At 46.1% G+C, this 19,820-nt stretch overlaps 1 protein-coding gene across 1 annotated transcript in view; it reads right to left on the bottom strand.

The window, feature by feature from the left end:
• The window catches only part of abr (ABR activator of RhoGEF and GTPase), a 100,265-nt gene that overhangs the window by 74,128 nt on the left and 6,317 nt on the right, over positions 1-19,820 (bottom strand). Inside the window, exon 2 of the mRNA XM_060057311.1 lies at positions 1,301-1,473. Within this exon, the coding sequence (XP_059913294.1) occupies positions 1,301-1,473 (173 nt within the window). The remainder of the gene's footprint in view (positions 1-1,300; positions 1,474-19,820) is intronic.

Below are 19,820 nucleotides of genomic sequence, written 5' to 3'. Positions count from 1 at the left end.
TGTCTGTCTGTCTGTCTGTCTGTCTGTCTGTCTGTCTGTCTGTCTGTCTGTCTGTCTGTCTGTCTGTCTGTCTGTCTGTCTGTCTGTCTGTCTGTCTGTCTGTCTGTCTGTCTGTCTGTCTGTCTGTCTGTCTGTCTGTCTGTCTGTCTGTCTGTCTGTCTGTCTGTCTGTCTGTCTGTCTGTCTGTCTGTCTGTCTGTCTGTCTGTCTGTCTGTCTGTCTGTCTGTCTGTCTGTCTGTCTGTCTGTCTGTCTGTCTGTCTGTCTGTCTGTCTGTCTGTCTGTCTGTCTGTCTGTCTGTCTGTCTGTCTGTCTGTCTGTCTGTCTGTCTGTCTGTCTGTCTGTCTGTCTGTCTGTCTGTCTGTCTGTCTGTCTGTCTGTCTGTCTGTCTGTCTGTCTGTCTGTCTGTCTGTCTGTCTGTCTGTCTGTCTGTCTGTCTGTCTGTCTGTCTGTCTGTCTGTCTGTCTGTCTGTCTGTCTGTCTGTCTGTCTGTCTGTCTGTCTGTCTGTCTGTCTGTCTGTCTGTCTGTCTGTCTGTCTGTCTGTCTGTCTGTCTGTCTGTCTGTCTGTCTGTCTGTCTGTCTGTCTGTCTGTCTGTCTGTCTGTCTGTCTGTCTGTCTGTCTGTCTGTCTGTCTGTCTGTCTGTCTGTCTGTCTGTCTGTCTGTCTGTCTGTCTGTCTGTCTGTCTGTCTGTCTGTCTGTCTGTCTGTCTGTCTGTCTGTCTGTCTGTCTGTCTGTCTGTCTGTCTGTCTGTCTGTCTGTCTGTCTGTCTGTCTGTCTGTCTGTCTGTCTGTCTGTCTGTCTGTCTGTCTGTCTGTCTGTCTGTCTGTCTGTCTGTCTGTCTGTCTGTCTGTCTGTCTGTCTGTCTGTCTGTCTGTCTGTCTGTCTGTCTGTCTGTCTGTCTGTCTGTCTGTCTGTCTGTCTGTCTGTCTGTCTGTCTGTCTGTCTGTCTGTCTGTCTGTCTGTCTGTCTGTCTGTCTGTCTGTCTGTCTCTCTCTGTGTGTGTGTGTGTGTGTGTGTGTGTGTGTGTGTGTGTGTGTGTGTGTGTGTGTGTGTGTGTGTGTGTGTGTGTGTGTGTGTGTGTCTCTGTGTGTGTGTGTCTCTGTCTGTCTGTGTGTGTGTGTCTCTCTGTGTGTCTGTCTCTGTGTGTGTGTGTGTGTCTCTCTGTGTGTCTGTCTCTGTGTGTGTGTGTGTGTCTGTCTCTGTGTGTGTGTCTCTGTGTCCGTCTCTGTCTATCTGTGTGTGTGTGTGGTGTGTTGTGTGTGGTGTGTGGTGTGTGTGTGTGCGCGGTGTGTGTGCTCACCCCTAGCAGCAGCCCCTCCGGGGGGGAGGGGGATGCCGCGTCTCCGTGGGGGGTGCAGAGCTGGGGGGACATGGTGGGGGACTCGTCGATGAAGGGCATGGTCTCCGAGCCGTCCTGGGACTTGACGTCCTCGGGCCCGTCGCCCTCATAGCCGTCCGTGGTGTAGTTGAAGTCTGAGAGGGACAGACAGGAGGACAAGGGGTTAGGACACATTGCACCACCTCACTACTTGATCATTTCATTGATACATTAATTTTTAATTTCATTGTTGTCCTTTCATTTCCTTAATTCAAATATCCATTTGATTTAAATAGATGACATTCTTTTTATTTACAATTAACTTTCATCTTCAGAGACAAATTATGATATCGTGCAGCTAAATTTTATATTTTGGCCATTCAACTAGTAATTAGCCGCGATTTCCATTCTCTCCTATGACAACCAACTGTGACACACAACTCCGCTGCCCCAACAACAGAGCCTAGAGGAATACACCGTTTGGGACAGGACAATTAACTGGTTGTCCAACAGCTTATATGATGATTTTTACGTTGTTGATGGCAAAAAGATAGTTAATGGAGTATAGAGAAAGTATGAGCATTGTCTATTCATAGTAGCGAGAGTATAGAGAGGCCAAAGCAAAGAGAGTATCGAGAGAATATATAGGAATTAAAGAGAGTATATAAGGTAGAGAGAGCATCAATACACTGATTATTGAGTGTTTAGAGAGAGCAGTGGTACCTCAAAGATTAAAGTGTATAGAGTATAGAGAAAGCAGCGGTAGCATAGAGGTTATAGAGTGTATAGAGAGAATATATAGAGAGAGAGCAGCAGTAGCACAGAGGTAATACAGAGTGTACAGAGAAAGGTACATAGCCACAGTAACTGCTCGGGAGGGGAAAACCCCCTGGTTAGTTCCTTGAGAAATGACCACCATCAAATCCTTCAAAAGTGACAGCGAGTGGGGGAAATATACCACCTTTGCCTTGGTCTACATCCATGAAATAGAGCCATTTATTTGGTGGTCGGACATGTGAGAGAGAGCAGTAAAACAAACCGCGGCTGCACGGGTAGAAATCACTTTGTCAAATCGCCGGGGCTGAGAGAAGATGATGGATCGACGGAAGAGAGTAGTGTGTGTGTGTGTGTGTGTGTGTGTGTGTGTGTGTGTGTGTGTGTGTGTGTGTGTGTGTGTGTGTGTGTGTGTGTGTGTGTGTGTGTGTGTGTGTGTGTGTTTCTATGCACATGTGCAAGTGTAGGGATGGACTGTCTGCCTTGAAATGGCCTGCTGCACACGGCTTAAAAGCCCCCACGAAAAAAGCTGCGCTACTGACATGCTGCAACAATAAGACGCCACGGGCGAATAGGCAGAAGACATATGCTTCTTCCTTTGTGTGTGTGTGTGTGTGTGTGTGTGTGTATGCGCTCACGCGATTTCAGAAAGACTACACACTTGCGTCATGCCACAGCTGTGCATTCTTCAGTGATGCATTTGCTTCTGCACATGCTCAGTAAAACCCTCTCACAGATGTCCCCACGCAGAGGCACTCCTACCAAAATAAAACCCATCACTCAGACACAGACACAAACCCATGGATCTCCCCCGCAACATACCAACACACACACACACACACACACACACACACACACACACACACACACACACACACACACACACACACACACACACACACACACACACACACACACACACACACACACACACACACACACACACACACACACGGTTGCTTTGAACCTAATGAGCCACAAAAGAGCCTCAATGGCAGAAGTCATAGCAGGAGTCATCATCGTGCCAAACAGCATTCAGTCCCAGTCATCAGGGGGAGCAAGGGGCCTGTCTGTCACCTTCTCAAGACGTCACCAACACACAGTCACCGGACCACCCACCGCAGCAATTATAAACCAAACAGTCCATCCATCTGCTTGCTCTGTGTGTGTCCCTCACACACACACACATAGACCTCCAGCTATTATTAACATAAACGTTGAATTTGTTGAAGTTCATTTTCGATTTTGGCTCGTCACTTTTTCAAACTGGTCCCTGTTGTTAGTCGTTAATATCGTTACAGCCGTAGCTTAGCAATAATATAAAAATGTTCTTCCCGATCTGATAAAACTGTGGGCTATTGGTTTCAGACGGCAGTTTGGAAAAGTGAGGACAATCAGCACTTTATTAAGCATCAGCACACTCAGATAAAGATGTAACTGCCCTGAAAAGAATGAAGAAAAACATGTTGGCCATTAGTGTGAATCTAATCCCATCAATGGCCCTTCATCACAGAGCAGTAGGAGGGTAAACAGGGGTACCTCATCAAGTTAATTACAGGTCTGTAGGCATGCCAGTTCACATGATTAACATAAGGAGATACACCTGTGTTAGCGCCTACTCTTACACCTTTGTTCTGAAGGCCTATTAACGGATATAAATGATCCTCAAGCCTGCAAGTCGCTGCTTATGAAAGTAATCCACAAAAAGGGTTAATAGAATCAGACCAACAACGGTTATTACTTCTCACAGTTGTGCGCTCCTCCAACTGTGCTGCTATTGCCAAACAGCCTCCATCTCTCACCCACTACGTCTCTCTCTGTCTCTCTCTCTCTCCCATCTGTCTCTTCTCTGCCATCCCTTTTCTGTCCACCTTCTGGTCTCAGTGTGTGCCAGTGTGTGTGTGTGTGTGTGTGTGTGTGTGTGTGTGTGTGTGTGTGTGTGTGTGTGTGTGTGTGTGTGTGTGTGTGTGTGCCAGTGTGTCAGTGTGTCTGCCGATGTGTGTTTGTGTTTGTGTGTGCCGGTGTGTGTGTGTGTGAGAGTCTGGGCTTCGACCAACATCTGAAACTGCCAACTGTATGATTCCTTTAAATATTTTAATCTTCCGTCATTTTTAATTAAACGGTATAGGCTGTTTTGAAAATGAACGATTCATAACGTTGTGCAAACCCCATTCACATCATTCATAATGCTATCATTCATTTTAATGTTAAACACTGAGCCCTTCTTACTCTTTCAATTCACTTTTTTTCCAAAGAAGAACTTACAAAATGAAAACATCCATCCAACTGTAGACTTTATTAGATAATAAAACCCCGGCATTTGCCAATATCTTACTTCTCGACAGGAACTCAACCAGCATAATGAAGAACAGTGTCTGAATGCTTCCCATTATATTATGTCCAGTAACACTACGCACTACACACACACACACACACACACACGCACACCTGCTCAGCCAGAAAAGTGAAGTGCGCACAAGTTCCATCAACTTTAAATGATTTGTTTTCTGGTAATAAACATTGCACAGTGTGAAGCCAGGACCATCCGAGGACACAGGCCTGCTCAACTATTCAAGGCCAGGGCTAGCATTGTCAGAGGAACAGGGTAGCAGTTTGATGCAGTTATAGGGCCCACGCCTTCTCTCAGCGCCGTGTCACACACACACACACACATCTCTTCAATCAGTTAATGCATCCTGACAAGCCCTTTGCGTGACTAGCACAAAACACGGGATGGAAAAGAATTACTGAAAAGGAAAATCAATGCAGGGCCATGAGTCAATGGACAGAGAATTTCACTTCAGAAAGACTCCATCAGCCCCTAACCTGCCCTCAGTTAAATTGCACACACACACACACACACACACACACACACACACACACACACACACACACACACACACACACACACACACACACACACACACACACACACACACACACACACACACACACACACCAGCTACTACAAAACACATGATTAACCATTTAGAGCGAGGACATCCCGGGCAAGACGTGTATCGACATAGGATCAACGTCAAAGTAACCGGATGCACTGTTAAACGAGGGACGGGGGATCAGGAAATCAATAGGGGTGAGGACTGTCACGCTGATCCACGGAGAACTGGACAACGTTAGGGCTGACACACCGCAGCTGTACGCCAGGGGAGTCGGGGACCAGTCCTGGATGCTCACTGAGGGGTGGTCAGGATAGTATAGTGCACTGGTTCCCAACCTAGGTGCCGGGACCCCACTTGGGGACCCCTGAAATGCATATGGGGTCACAGCAGATTGCGGATATTAAGCTGTAGATATTTGATGATCCATTTTTGCAAAGCATTTACATTTTTGATAAGATCTCATGACATCTTGTATACAAGGACTGACTGCGTAAGGATTCAAAGCCCCCAGCAGATGTCAAGAGCTTAGGGCGTTGTTATAGGTTCTAGGTTTGAAACCCTCAATGTCCGCAGCATACTAAACTACATTTCGAACATGTCAGCGTGACGTCAGCCAATCGTTTAATACTCATTAGTTACTGTTGACACCATTTTAGAGAGGTGATTGTTATTCAATACGCACATTGGGACAAGTTAATCATCATAGCAAATTACAACAAAGACTCCCCTTTTGGCCATTAGGGAGGGCGAGGGGTCACATGAAGGAGAGCACAGGTGAGGGTACTTACCATGGGTGTTGAGCAAAGAGCGAATGACGCACACTGCTTCAAAGAAAATAGCCATGGTTGGTGCAAGGCTACGAACCGTTTACTCAGTTTAACAAAAAATGCCAGCTGATCAGGGTTGCCATCCAATAATCTAGTCCTAAACATCCACAACGTCGGTTTCCCTCTTCCAACTCTGTGTGTTATCCCTCAATCAATGTAGCGCTTGTAAGTCAAAACTCTGAAGCAATATGGTAGCTATACGATCAGTCTGATACCTCGATGGGAAAAGATACCAGTTGTCAACGCTTTCCGTACACATTCAGGTACTTCCTCATGCAACAATGAACAAGCTTTACGGTTCTGATGACAATCATTTCCATGTCCAGTATATGTAAATATACATAGCCTGCACGTAAATATACATAACTTGCACATTTCTCATACCGCGAAACCAAAGTTGTTCCCAGTGTTTTTCTCAGCCTTAATGGAGAATATATTTATATATTTTCAAAGCAAAAAAGAGGACTTCAAAACGTTTACTGTGGGCTGTTTGCTCAGGAGGATCATTTAATTAAGCTGGGAACATGCAAATAAGGCTTCCTGCTTCAGAAAAACATATTCTTCAGCAGCGTATGGCTGTCCCATTCACACAGGGCGGATTATAAACCACAACTCATTTGGATGGCTGAGAGACTTTGCTTCGTACCAGTTCTTTTGATGCCTCTCTCAATGCTCTCCTTCCTGTGCTCACTACTGAACTGATAGCTCAGAGAAATGGACAACGTACAAACAGAGACTGAGAGATAGTTAGTTTGGCATGGGCTGATAATTACTCCATGATAAAAGTAAAAGCCCCCTGTTTTGTCTCAGGTCAAGGGTCTGAGGTTTGACTGACCTGTCGGATAGTTGATCACATGTGCGTGACTAGAAGGTGCTCCCGTTTTTGTGTGCGGTTTTCAAAGACGAAAGCCCCCCCCCCAGCCACCTCCTCAAGTTAACACGTCTAGATAGAAGGCTTCCAAAGCCCACCTGTCAAACTCAATAGATATCCGTGTTTCCTTGGCGACGGTAGGGGCCGACATGGCAACCGCACCCGATGGACACAAATGCTTACTCCGATGCCAATGAGTCGGTGAGTGATAGGACTAAGCTTGTATACCTTGGCATCGATGCACCAAAATCTAAGAGAGCGACATTAAAAGTGAAAGATATGGCTACAAGCAAATGCCACATCGAATGATTACTGCTAGCCATTGTGTTCATGTCCTCTTCCCTTTCACGAAAGGAAATCAACACAGAATAAGCTAAACAATAGTGTGTGGGGGTGGCTGGGTGTTTGCCCATCTCCAATAGCAAGCAAGCTGTTAGCCCCAAGGACAAAATCCATAGCAGTGAACACAGTGAAAACTGCAGCCGGCATGCGTATGAACACTGCAACTCTGAGCACTGCATTTATGAGTCATGCTTCTAGATCATGTGGATTTTAACCGATGCACACAGTTTCTGAGGGAGCCGCAGCAGCTGGATATCAGCATCAAGAATAAAATAACTAGATATGGCTCGAGACTAAATCATTACACATAGCGTTATACATAGGATGAATATCAGCAGTAGAAATAAAAAGGACTAGATATTGCTTGGGCTTTATAATTAAATCATTATAATTATATTGAGTTCCAAGTAAACAGTTCCAGGAACACAGTTTCACTCAACCACTCATATGGATATTTTGATACAACTGTATTGTCCATTAGGTTGAAGACTGGGATAATGAATCATCTCAAAGTTATATGGCCAGAGATGATGATACAACAGCTGTTATATTCACATGCCCATCTGCTTCTTCTTCAATAGTTACGACTCACAATATGTTGATAATCCAAAAACGAGACGCGGAACGCAAAACGTGTGCAGGGGGGGTGGGCACTGTGTGTCATACAGGACCAAGGTCTGCAGGGACAGGCTTGAGCTAACAACCCAACTGTCCTAGGTCATAGCAGAGCCATTACAGTAGCGGGCTTGCTAATTCTCTCCATCGACCTGTGTCTGTGTGTGGTGTAATTCACCACTGCCGGCTCTGAGTGGACTGGTGAGTGAAATTAGCCACTTAACAATCCTCAAGATACGATCACACACGTGCACATGCAAACCTCCCCTGCTCCTGCCACAACAGACGTGCATCAACTCAAGTGGAACACTTGGTGTTTTATGAGGGAAGCGGTCTCGGTAAGCAGTGGGGGTTAACTCCTTGTAACGGCTTCTTTGGAAGGACGATGGAGAACATCTGGGAAATAGACCATGTGGAATGCTGATCTATATTTCCATATCTGTAATTAGATACATTATGTATATTTGAAGAGCCTTATCTGAGGCCAAACACAGTGGATTCAGATGCGTTTCATTGAGACGTTATGCATCTTGTTCAGGGACGCCGAAGGAGGTGACTGTGGGGATCGGAACCAGTGCTTTTTGGCTGTGAGCTGAACAGCCTATACGATACTATACAGCAACCTTGCAAATACTACATATATTTATGGCTCTAAATACCTAAGGACTGAGCTATCGATCAACCACCATAAATAACCAATGATTTGCAAGTGTATAGATTTATGATTACTAGTATTGATGTATTTATGCATCCTAGTAAATATCTATGGTGACAACGACTACAAATCTTCATTATTGACTGATAAAGAAAATAGTCAAACTTGCATAGATTAGCAGACATTGGTGGATGACTAGCCAGGCTTAGATAATCGGATTCAGCTCAAAAATAATACAAGCACAATATAGAGTTACTACAATACCAACACAAATATATATTATTCCTCCAGTCAAATCGTAAAACAACACCTTTTTTCTTTTTTTTACAAAAACATCTCACTTAGAGATGTCTGTAAAACCGAAGAGGGGCCAAGACTATGCAGTTAATTTAAGAAATCTTCAGTTTTTTTGCCCCTGGCTCTGTATACCTCCAGCCTGGGGCCTATAAAGCCTTGTATCTTTCTGAAGCTCAGATGGGAGTAATGGGCTGTCAGACCCAGGCCAGACAAGGTCTGAGTGTGCAGCATGAGAGCTGTGTGGTGCCATGGCCCAGTGGATCTCCAGAGGCCCGCTGGAGCAGAACATCACACACTGCTCAGAACTTTACTAGCCCTATTGGGGGAGGACAGGCCCATCCATCACTCACCCACACGGACATGCCTTACGTTATGCTAATGGTGCGCAAGGCAAGCTAAACTCTCGTGAGCTAACACACACACACACACACACACACACACACACACACACACACACACACACACACACACACACACACACACACACACACACACACACACACACACACACACACACACACACACACACACACACACATTTTTGTCCTTAAGCTGTGAGGACAAAATGTATGATACGGAAATTACAAGCTATAATTTATTCAATTATGAACTCATACTGATCAGACAATGGCTGATCATTAACAGCACCACACCTGTATGGATGACATAGTTTTGTATATATTGCTATTAAAACGTTATTCATCGTTCATCATTACCAAGTTGAATCATAACTTAACCTCTGCCGATGCTGCACTTCCAATGGAGAACCGCAACAAAAGCAATTCACACAAACTCTACATACATTAGACAATACCGTCGACATTGAACACTACTGCTACCGTGAACAGCGCTGCCCTTTAAATCCCACATGCGGTGGCCGTACAGTAGAGTTTCTACTGCAGTGTGCGGAGTCACTGCGAGACCGTGCTCAGCACCTTTTATAAACAGAGCGAGGAGATGACATCATCTCCCTGTGGCCGGGCACCAGAACAGAGGCAGCAACAATGACTCAAAGTGTTTAACGGGCTTTGCCGCACCTGCTCAGAGACCACAGAGTACACACCAACACACACACACACACACAAAACGAGCCCATCCTAGCTCTCTTCTACAAACAAACACACGCTCAGACAAAAGCAAACACACACTAGTTCTCTTCTACAAACACACACACAGGCAAGCACACACTAGCTCTCTCTCACACACACACACAAAAGCAAGCCCACACATTCTGTTCCACTCTTTCTCCGACATACTTCTCCTTCATACTTTTGCATTATGTCTCAGTTTTGCAGTCTCACACGTATCTCACTCGTGGCGCTAGCTCAGAAATGCATCGTGTGTGTGTGTGTGTGTGTGTGTGTGTGTGTGTGTGTGTGTGTGTGTGTGTGTGTGTGTGTGTGTGTGTGTGTGTGTGTTTCTCTCTACTCTTGTGTGTGTAGGTGCGCGTGGGTCCTTCCCGTCCCAGAGTCGTCAATCAGCGGACGACGCAAGGGAAATTAAAGGAAGCTTTTATATAACGGAGGTCCCGCTCCCGTTCCCCCGGCCCTGGGGCCGCTTATGCTACACATCATAATAAAGTCCACCGAATGTTGACAGCCAGAGGCTTCACTACTACAGCTGAGGCAGAATGGCACAACTCATTGGAGGAGAGGCCCCAGTGATGGCAGACACACACACACACACACACACACACACACACACACACACACACACACACACACACACACACACACACACACACACACACACACACACACACACACACACACACACACACACGTTATGACCAAATAAGTGGGGGAGTGGTGGTCGTTGTTGCTTTAGTTTAACTTTAATGGGATTGTGCAATCAATTAAAACATGTTTTTAATTTGAATCTATTTTTATGTCAGCACGGGTTTGTTTATATGTGGTTTTATCACTAAGGTAGCAGATTAGACTGAGCAGACCCATGGGCCAGATGGACAGGATTTGGTATTTAAACAGAGAACATCCCGGGATTCATTCAGCAGAGAGCTATCTAAGCACTGCGATCAATCTACGTTAGGAACTGATCGATACAAACCACACACACACACACACACACACACACACACACACACACACACACACACACACACACACACACACACACACACACACACACACACACACACACACACACACACACACACACACACACACACACACACACGGCTTCAACTACATTTCCGCAGTTGAAAGTGACCCACCTTGGTCATCCAGCCTTTTTACATTGGAATTCTAAAAAGGCAATAACCCTTTAAAGGGGACATATTATGAAAACAACACTTTTTCTAGGATTAGGAGTGTTGTTTTGCATCTCTGGTCCCACATGCATACAAACTTTGAAAAAAAGTCTGTACATGATTTCTTGAGTGAGATATGCATTTCTGAAAGTACCCCGCATACAGTTACCAAACGAGCGAGTCAGTTTTGGCCCCCCCCTTCTACGAAGGAAGGGGGCACAGTTAAATATTACCTCCCACTTCGCCACTCCCCTCCAATCAGAGCATAGCTACGTTTTTGTGGACCAGCGGACGAGCAGCTCCGGCGGGGGGAACTCGGCGGCAGCTCAGCTCCGGGAGTACAATCCCTTTCTCTGCCGGACTGTCACCGAGCTCCACCCGCCGGAAGAGGAGACATGGAAGAGAAAGGGATTTTACTCCCGGAGCTGAGCTGCCGGACTGTCGCCGAGCTACCCCCGCTGGACTTTTCAGCTCCCGGAGGACACCGCCGGAGCTGCCTCGCTGCCGCCGAAGCTTCGGCAGCGGCCGGACGGCTTCGACGGCCGCAGTCCGGCAGCTCCGCCGAAGCTTTTGCGGCAGCGAGGCAGCTCCGGTGCAGGGAGCTGGGCGGCAGTTCGGCAGCTCAGCTCCATCAGAACAATCCCTTTCTCCTCCATGTCGCGGTTCATGGACTTCAGAGAGTCAAGGCCAAAGCTCCTTTCCCCCAATTCTTCTCAACCATGGCCGAGATATCCCCCACTACGAGTTTTTACTTGTTGTGAAAGTGCCAGAGACGTCAGACGCAGTATTTATGATTCATAATATCATCCGAGGCGCACATAGCTTTTGGCCATTATATTAGATATAATATTATCTAAATACCCATATATAATATTATTATTATATATTATATTATATAGATATAGCGCTCCAGGAGTCCGCAAACAGCAACAATCCCTTCTCCTCCATGCTGTGGTTCAGTCTGACCGCTCATTGGTCAATGGGCAGCAGCTCATTTGCATTAAAGCTACATACACCAGAAACAGCGCATTCTGAAAGCACTGAAACAGAGGGGAATAGCGGTAGGCAATATCTTTCTATCTTTACTTGTTCTAAAAACCCCATAATAGTGTCTGGAAAAACCAGACACACTTGATGATACTTAAATTTGAATGCAAATCTATCATCAAGTGTGTCTGGTTTTTGAAGGAAAGGCTTGTTTGTTAATAGTTATAGAACTAATAACAAACAAGCCTTACCGTCATCATAAAATATGCAAATCGCCCAGATATGCAAATCGCCCAGATAGTAATAAATGAAGTCACTTATCAATGCTGAGGTCAAACATACATTTACCGCTTTAAGAATTGTTTCAATATGGCAAGCACAAAGTATAATTTTTCAATGTCAAACGCCATTGAACAAAATGTTTGGTACAAGACAAGCAGCAATTTATTGTGCTGGTCAGTTGGCTGGCTTCAATGTGCCCACCAGCGTTAATTGTGATTAATGAGGGCTATTGTGGCGATACTGCCTTCTTCTCAGAAGAGCCCTCCGGCACAACATCCTGCATCCTGTTACAAAGCGGAGGGACAAAGCCTAAGAACGGTGCAATCCACTGAGGACAGGACCTGCAGTACCAGGAAAACCTCTTCTTTACCCAATAGAAACGACCTCCAGATCACCATGAAAACGGGCAGCTCAGTGGCTCAACCATGCAGGCAGTATGCCCGGTGGAGACCGGGGTTTGATTCCCACCTGTGGTCCTATGCAATGTCTCTCCCATTTTTGTTCTCCAAACCCGAAAAAGCTCCAAAAAAGCCCATAAAATAGATTAAAAAAACAACAACATGAAAACAAAATCAAAATTACAATCCAATGTGATCAAAATGTCAACAAGATAAAGATAAACGTTGAAACAAGAGCAACATTTTGACGTGAAAAAGAGTTCAACAGAAGGTAATGCTAATCTTGTTTTCATGTCGAAATACTGGTCCTTCCCTCAGGATCCTTTTCCTGGCGATCCGGTGATCAAACCTGATCGCCAGTGTTTCCCCCAGCACTGTATGGTTAAGGCGGCCGCCTTAACAACAATAGGGCCCCGCCTTGACTACCAATGTATAAAAAAAAAATTATATATATATTTTCTTTTCTATAAATATATTTTAATTATTACAAAATATAACAAAGTAGAAAACTCTCTTAGGGACTATCGTTGACCACCTTGACGAAGACATTTTCTGGGTGAAACACTGATCGTAATATTGATTTTGATCTGTGGCCTGTATTAATAGCAGTTTGCACATGCCGCGAACACAGGCAGTTAAGTGCTGCTACTAACGATACATTTCAAAGTCGGCTAATTTAACGATCATCTTTTCGATAAACAGACTAACCATTTAGTCTAGAGAATGTCATTAAAAAACACTGCTTGAATGTGTCTTAAATGTTCTTGCTTTATCTGACATTCAGCCGTGTTCCATTGATCCATGAACCAAATATTGGAATTTCTGAAGCTTCACACTGCAAATGATGGTAGTTTTACTTTTTTATTATTAATTATAAAAAAGGGATTGGATTTGTTTTCTGTCAAACTACTCATTGCAGCCCTATTTCAATGAATGGCCTTTATTAATAATATATAATACAAGCATGCTCTGCTGACAAATACAAGCCCACATGAATAATGAGATGGCACAGCCGCGTGAAGTGTAAGAGTATTCTGGTCGTTTCATTTAATTAGCGATGAATGACAATTATGCTTTAATTGTGAAAAATAATGAACGCAGCCTCTTCATTCAGTAAGGTATTATTAGAGTGCACTGACAGCAAAAAATGTTTTGCTCTCAACAAGCAGGCAAGGCATCCTTGGTTTGGATGCGCTTTGAAAGCATTTTTGTGCGTCTATTTTCACCCCGACATCTTCTGCTGAGCCCGCCTGCCATTCATACGTTATGCTAAGCTAAGCTCTCGTGAGCTAACCTTGCACCACAAGTAGCCTCGTTCAATAGTCAAAGGGCTTAGGGGGGCTAAAAAGGCCTATTCTTTGTTGGTTTTTTCCCCTCGCCTCACCAGCAGGCCCCTCTGATCAGAGAGATCATAGGCTTCAGCTTGAGGAGGAGCTATGAGAGCTAACCGCTACATGCCGCTAACAGACTGGGCACACTTTGGAAAAGGTCAATAAGATGCTGGAGTCCCCAAGGATCAGCGGAGCGGGGAGGAAGTAGACTGGAGGGGGGGGTGGGGGGGGTCTGAATGAAGGGGACAGCCAGACCTCAAAGGCCTTTGTGTAAATAGAAGATGAGAGCGAGGGCGAGAAAGAGGGAGAGCTGTCAATCAAAACCGCCAGGCTCAAAATAAGGTTATTTAATCCTTTAAGTCAATTTCAACAGCGTTGACCTTCAACCAGTTCTAAACATTCTGTCGGTGATTCGGCTAATAACGATGTGCATGCGTGGGTGATCTTTTTTCTCGCCATCAAAAACTCCTCCTCATCCCTTCCTCCCTAGTCCAGGGAACGTTTCGCTAAGAGGCAGACCGACGCAGGCAGGTAGTGCTCGTTCTGCTACAGTGCGTACATATGGACGTCCCGTCCATGGCTGGGTATCTTCACAGACCATATGTCCGTAGGCAGACAGAGATAAGCACCACCTTAGCTTCATAGGCACATTCAAATAGAGCCACCACCACCCCCTCCACACACACACACACACACACACACACACACACACACACACACACACACACACACACACACACACACACACACACACACACACACACACACACACACACACACACACACCCTGTGTAACCATGGCAGCCGGCCACCATACATATTAATTAGCTGCCCTAAATCCTCAAGGCATAGATTGGTAACTCCAAGTCACTGCACACAGACTGGGCCAACCACTCAATCTCACACAGAGACATACACACGCATGAACGCATGCACGCACACAAAACACACACACGCAGACAGAGCCCCTGAGGTGCCCAGATGGGCACATCCATGCGTAGACAGACACACAGTTGTCGCACACGCCAGGCACCACTGACTGCAGCTGGGCGACACAAATCACAGAAGCCTGCACACGCCACTTGCTTTACTAATGCATTGTTAAAAAAAAGTAACTCTGGCAGGTGTTGTACATTCCCATCTACGCCCAAACACAGACACGCATACAAACACACACACCGACTCCTCTTCTGAGCTTCTGAGGCAACTCTCTGGTCGCTCTAGGAGGCCTCCATCACTTCATTCATGAGCAAGCGCAGATATTGTGTCTCACACACACAAACACCCACCCACACACCCACAAACACCCACTATGGTTAGCCAGAACACAACATGCCTGTCCATAAATGCGTCACAGGAGCCAACAACACCAAAGCTGCCGTTCTGCTGTTTGTGATTCATCCTCAGTGGCTGTACAATTATTCGCTCCAGCTAATTAATGGAAAAGGTAGCCAGTAGGGATCAGTGACATCGAAGGCCTCCTCCTACCCCCCCCCCCCCCCCCCCTGTGGGACGGTAAGGATAGAGAAAGACGGATCGATATGAATTTGTTGGTTCATTACAAATGTTACAGAGTGTTTCTCATCCTATGATGTGATAATGATTCAAGAGGAAGTTGTTGACTGTGTAAAAGGCCGTGGGGGGGGGGGCAGAACCTATTAGCTGAATGGGCTGGAGGTTTATGAGAGATAGTTACGACACTGACAAAGCTTCATGCCAGAGAAAAAAAAACAGCAATAAAAATTCAAATCATTTTCCATGTCTACTGATTTAATTCAGACATGTTCCACTGGGGTGGGTTAATAGTGCCGATGAAGAATTTGAATGTTTATAGCTTTAAAAACATCTGCCGTTTAATACGATGTGTAGAAGAGATGTGTTTGAATGGGGTAAAAGTCCACTGTTTGTTACCCTCACAGTTACCCAGTGTACGATCCCCATACCAAGCAGCGTGCCTGCCCGTGGTGGCCCTGTTGCCAGGCACACTGAACCGGGCCCTGGAGGGAGCACAAACGACCTGTTGTCCCACAAATGCTCTGTACGCGCCATTCTGGTCGTCGTGGAAATCATCCATTTACAGTGAGGCTCATAAATCTGTGAAGCTGCCGTCTGTGTGTCACTGACCCAGATTTTCCTCTCTCTCTCTCTCTACCTTGCTTTATCTCTCTCTCTCTCTCTCTCTCTCTCTCTCCTGAACAAATGCATTCTCCTCGCAGACAGAGACGAATGGACGACTTCAGATGGAACCTTGGAATAACCTTCGGTGCGATTGGGATTTTAAGTTGTACTTTTCGAACAATCTCCTATCAATATGCTAATGCATTCATGAGAACGAGCAGATGTGGTGAATAACATGCAAACAGCTTTAAGAGTAACACACACTGATTTGTAGAAATGCACACATGATGAAGCATCAATTTATTCAAATAGGGTTTGGAACATTAGAAGGTCGGATGTTAAGAGTTAACTAAAAGCGGAGAGTGATTTAAAGGTGTGGTTGCTGTGACAAAATGAATTAAATCATGTGTTGGTCTTTCTTTGTGTGTCTCTCACACGCACACACTGAGCACCTGTGATTGGCCACCTAAGCTGCACAGCAAACGGAGACTGCCTACTGACAAAAGAAGGTCAACATATAGTCAGACCATTAATCTTTCAACACACACACACACACACACACACACACACACACACACACACACACACACACACACACACACACACACACACACACACACACACACACACACACACACACACACACACACACACACACACACACACCTTTCTCAGATAAACAGATAAATATTCATTACCAAACCATGAAGAAAAAAAATGGTTACGCCCAAATTGCTTTTGGGTACGTTGTGGCTTGGTGTATTAAGAGACCAGATTGGCAACAAAACAGTCCTTGACTCTCAGTTTTAATCCTCGACCAAGTAAGCATCCCAATAATGTGTAGAGCTTGGCAGGCCTGGGTACCATGCTGAGGATTGAGTTGGGAAGAGAGAGGAGCAGTACGGAGGAACAAGACAAAGCCTTCTATATCTGGCCCACTGGCAATGTTGTGAAAGTGTTATCGCTGCTTTGGCCAATTAAAGAAAAGTGTATCCTACAACCCTTTTTTTAGACGACCCATTAAAATGTAGGACGTGTGTGTGTGTGCGTGTGTGCACACGTGCGTGCGTGTCAGTCTGAGTGGCGGGTTTTTCTGGAGTGCATCAACCCTTTCAACTCATAATGGACACCTAGTCTCCTCGTCTGCCCCCTTTCCTCTCTCCTCTCCCATTTCCCCTTCCTCTCTTTAGTCTCTCTGCCTCTCACTCTCCCTCTCTCCCTCTCCCCCTCTTCCGCTTCACTGCTTTGAATTCCTAATCACGGCCCCAGCCTTCCAGGAGGATGTCAACATGGCTGTCCCGCCATTGGCGGAGAGGGTGCAGTCAACTGGTGCGCCATTGGCTGAAACGGGGCGGTATGGGGTGGCAGGGGGAGCGGGGTTGGTGGATAGCAACCCAGGGAGGATGACTACTGTCCGTAGTCACACTATGCACACACACACATACCAAAGCCCCTCGGGACACGTGCCCCGTGCCTGCCGCCTCCCCTCTCCCCCTCCGTTGGCAGCTAAAAAGATTCGTAGAACGCAAACACAGTCAGACACATGACACACCCACTAACATCAAGCTCAACAAAGGATGGGCTGAGGCTCGCCATGAGAGCACATCCACAACATATCCAAATTAACCCCCAGCTCCACTAGCGCTGTGCTAACGGCGGTGGTGGCTTATGAAACCCTTCACGGTTGCTCTCAGTGCAGACCCAGCGTGAAGCTGTGTTTTGTAGTACTAGCAACGCTTTTTAGTTGTTGGGGTGAATGAATGTTGCATCATCTTGTAGGGGATACAGTGGCATACACTACTGAAAGCAAGACTTTAGTTTTGCTAATTTCATTCAATCAGTGACTGAGTGAGTGAGTGTTTATGTACACATATGTGTGTGCATGGCGTTGTTCTGCTGAGCCACAGTGTGAGCATCTATTATTCACAAGGTTGTCATCGAACAACAGCCAATCAGCCTTGTAGGAGAGGAGGAGGCATGAATAATACGGAGAGAGAGGAAACGGATGGAGGGCATTCGGCAGGCGCTTTTATGCAAAGCGCCACAAAACAGTACCATGCGTGCCTGATCCGCCTGTTACGACTCTGACCTTGTTATTCTTTGAGCAAGAATTTCTGTGCGCGTTACCAATTTGTGTGACACAGATCGAATATACATAAAAATATAGATTTTTCGATGCATATCGATACTGAATATTTGAAACGGTTTCAGTACTAATTTTCCGCAGTCTAGATACACCAGTAGCAGCTGTGCTCTGCTCTCTCTCTCTCCCCTCCGACAGCGAGTTGACAGACGCACACGGCGCTTCAGTGCCCCACATAGCCCCACCTCCTCCCCTCACTCGCAGTGCTGTCTCTCGCACTAATTCGTCACTTCACCACAGTCATTCTGCGGTTGCACCTCATACCCACCTTGATGTATTCATCTTTTAACAAAAATCTAAAATTGTATGCCCTCAATGTTGTATACATTTTTCCCAGCTGTATCGAATATCATTTTTTTTTTTTTAAGGTATTGCATCCAAGTAAGAAAAACCGTTATTGTGACAACGCTATCACCGATCAATCTGCCCTGCGCACCTATTCCTAAAATGATTTGGCCTTCCTTCCAGATCCATCTCCCAATGCTCCACTTCCATCTCCCTCTCCAAGCCTTCCTATCTGCACCCCAGCGGTTCCCCAGGCACCCAGCAGCCCTACCCGCTCTGCTCCGTCTCAACGCTGCTCCCTGGACGCCTGGCAACGAGCGCTGCCTCTCTCCCCTGACGACGTTAAATGCCTTGTTTCTCAACATGTGTGGGGAAATACACATGACGCCTGTTAAGTGGCAACCCCCTGAATAGGCACATTAAGGGGGCGACAGGTGCGCGTGTGTGGGTGCGTGTGTGCTCACACGTCGTGCGCACAAGCGGAGGAAAACCATTGAGGAAGCAGGGGAGATGAAGTGTTACATAACCTACCTCTCTCTCTCTCTCTCTCTCTCTCTCTCTCTCTCTCTCTCTCTCTCTCTCTCTCTCTCTCTCTCTCTCTCTCTCTCTCTCTCTCTCTCTCTCTCTCTCTCTCTCTCTCTCTCTCTCTCTCTCTCTCTCTCTCTCTCTCTCTCTCTCTCTCTCTCTCTCTCTCTCTCTCTCTCTCTCTCTCTCTCATATTCTGGGCAAACCAGGCTGATTCAGACTTTTTGCCTAGTGCACGTTTTCTACAACTACATTACGCGCAGTACAACATGGATGCCATCTCTAGAGAGCTCCTAGGTTTAAATGTCTGCTTTGGCACCATGGCGATAGCTTCGGAGGAGAGAATATGTGTACGGGCTGTATTGACACAGCCTACATAACCTTGGCTATTTAGCACACGAGCACTCAATAGTAACCATGTTACTGCATGGCTGGCTTCGGTAGTAGAAGCATAGTTAAAAGACATAAGCGTATCCACGCAGTAGCAGCAGTAATTGGCGACACTACCCATTATGCTTTCATACTGGTCGTTTGTCTATTAGTAATCGCGTTTGTAGCAGGAGTGTCGGTTGTGTAAGCGGATGTTTTAATGGTACGAGTAGTAGTACCAGGAAGTGTTTGAACCCTGGTTAACCCTAGTGGTGCGTTACTACTGGCCTGGCCTGTGACGCCCTGGGAAGAGGCTGTAAGTGACACTGTAGTATGGTAGCACTAAACGGAAGGAGCGGGGGTTCAGTTCCCAGTGCTGGCGGCCCAGGGCTAGTGCCGCGCTCTCCGCCGTTGCGGTTAGGCCGCAGTTGCTGTTGTTTGGAAATACGATCGGTCACATTGATCAGGACCTGCTTCTGCCGGCAGCTATGACAAGCTCATTATTTAAACAAAC

The sequence above is a fragment of the Gadus macrocephalus genome, chromosome 7, assembly GCF_031168955.1.
Source record: "Gadus macrocephalus chromosome 7, ASM3116895v1".
In the NCBI taxonomy this organism is placed as follows: Eukaryota; Metazoa; Chordata; class Actinopteri; order Gadiformes; family Gadidae; genus Gadus; species Gadus macrocephalus.
This window is presented reverse-complemented; position numbering and strand designations above follow the sequence as displayed.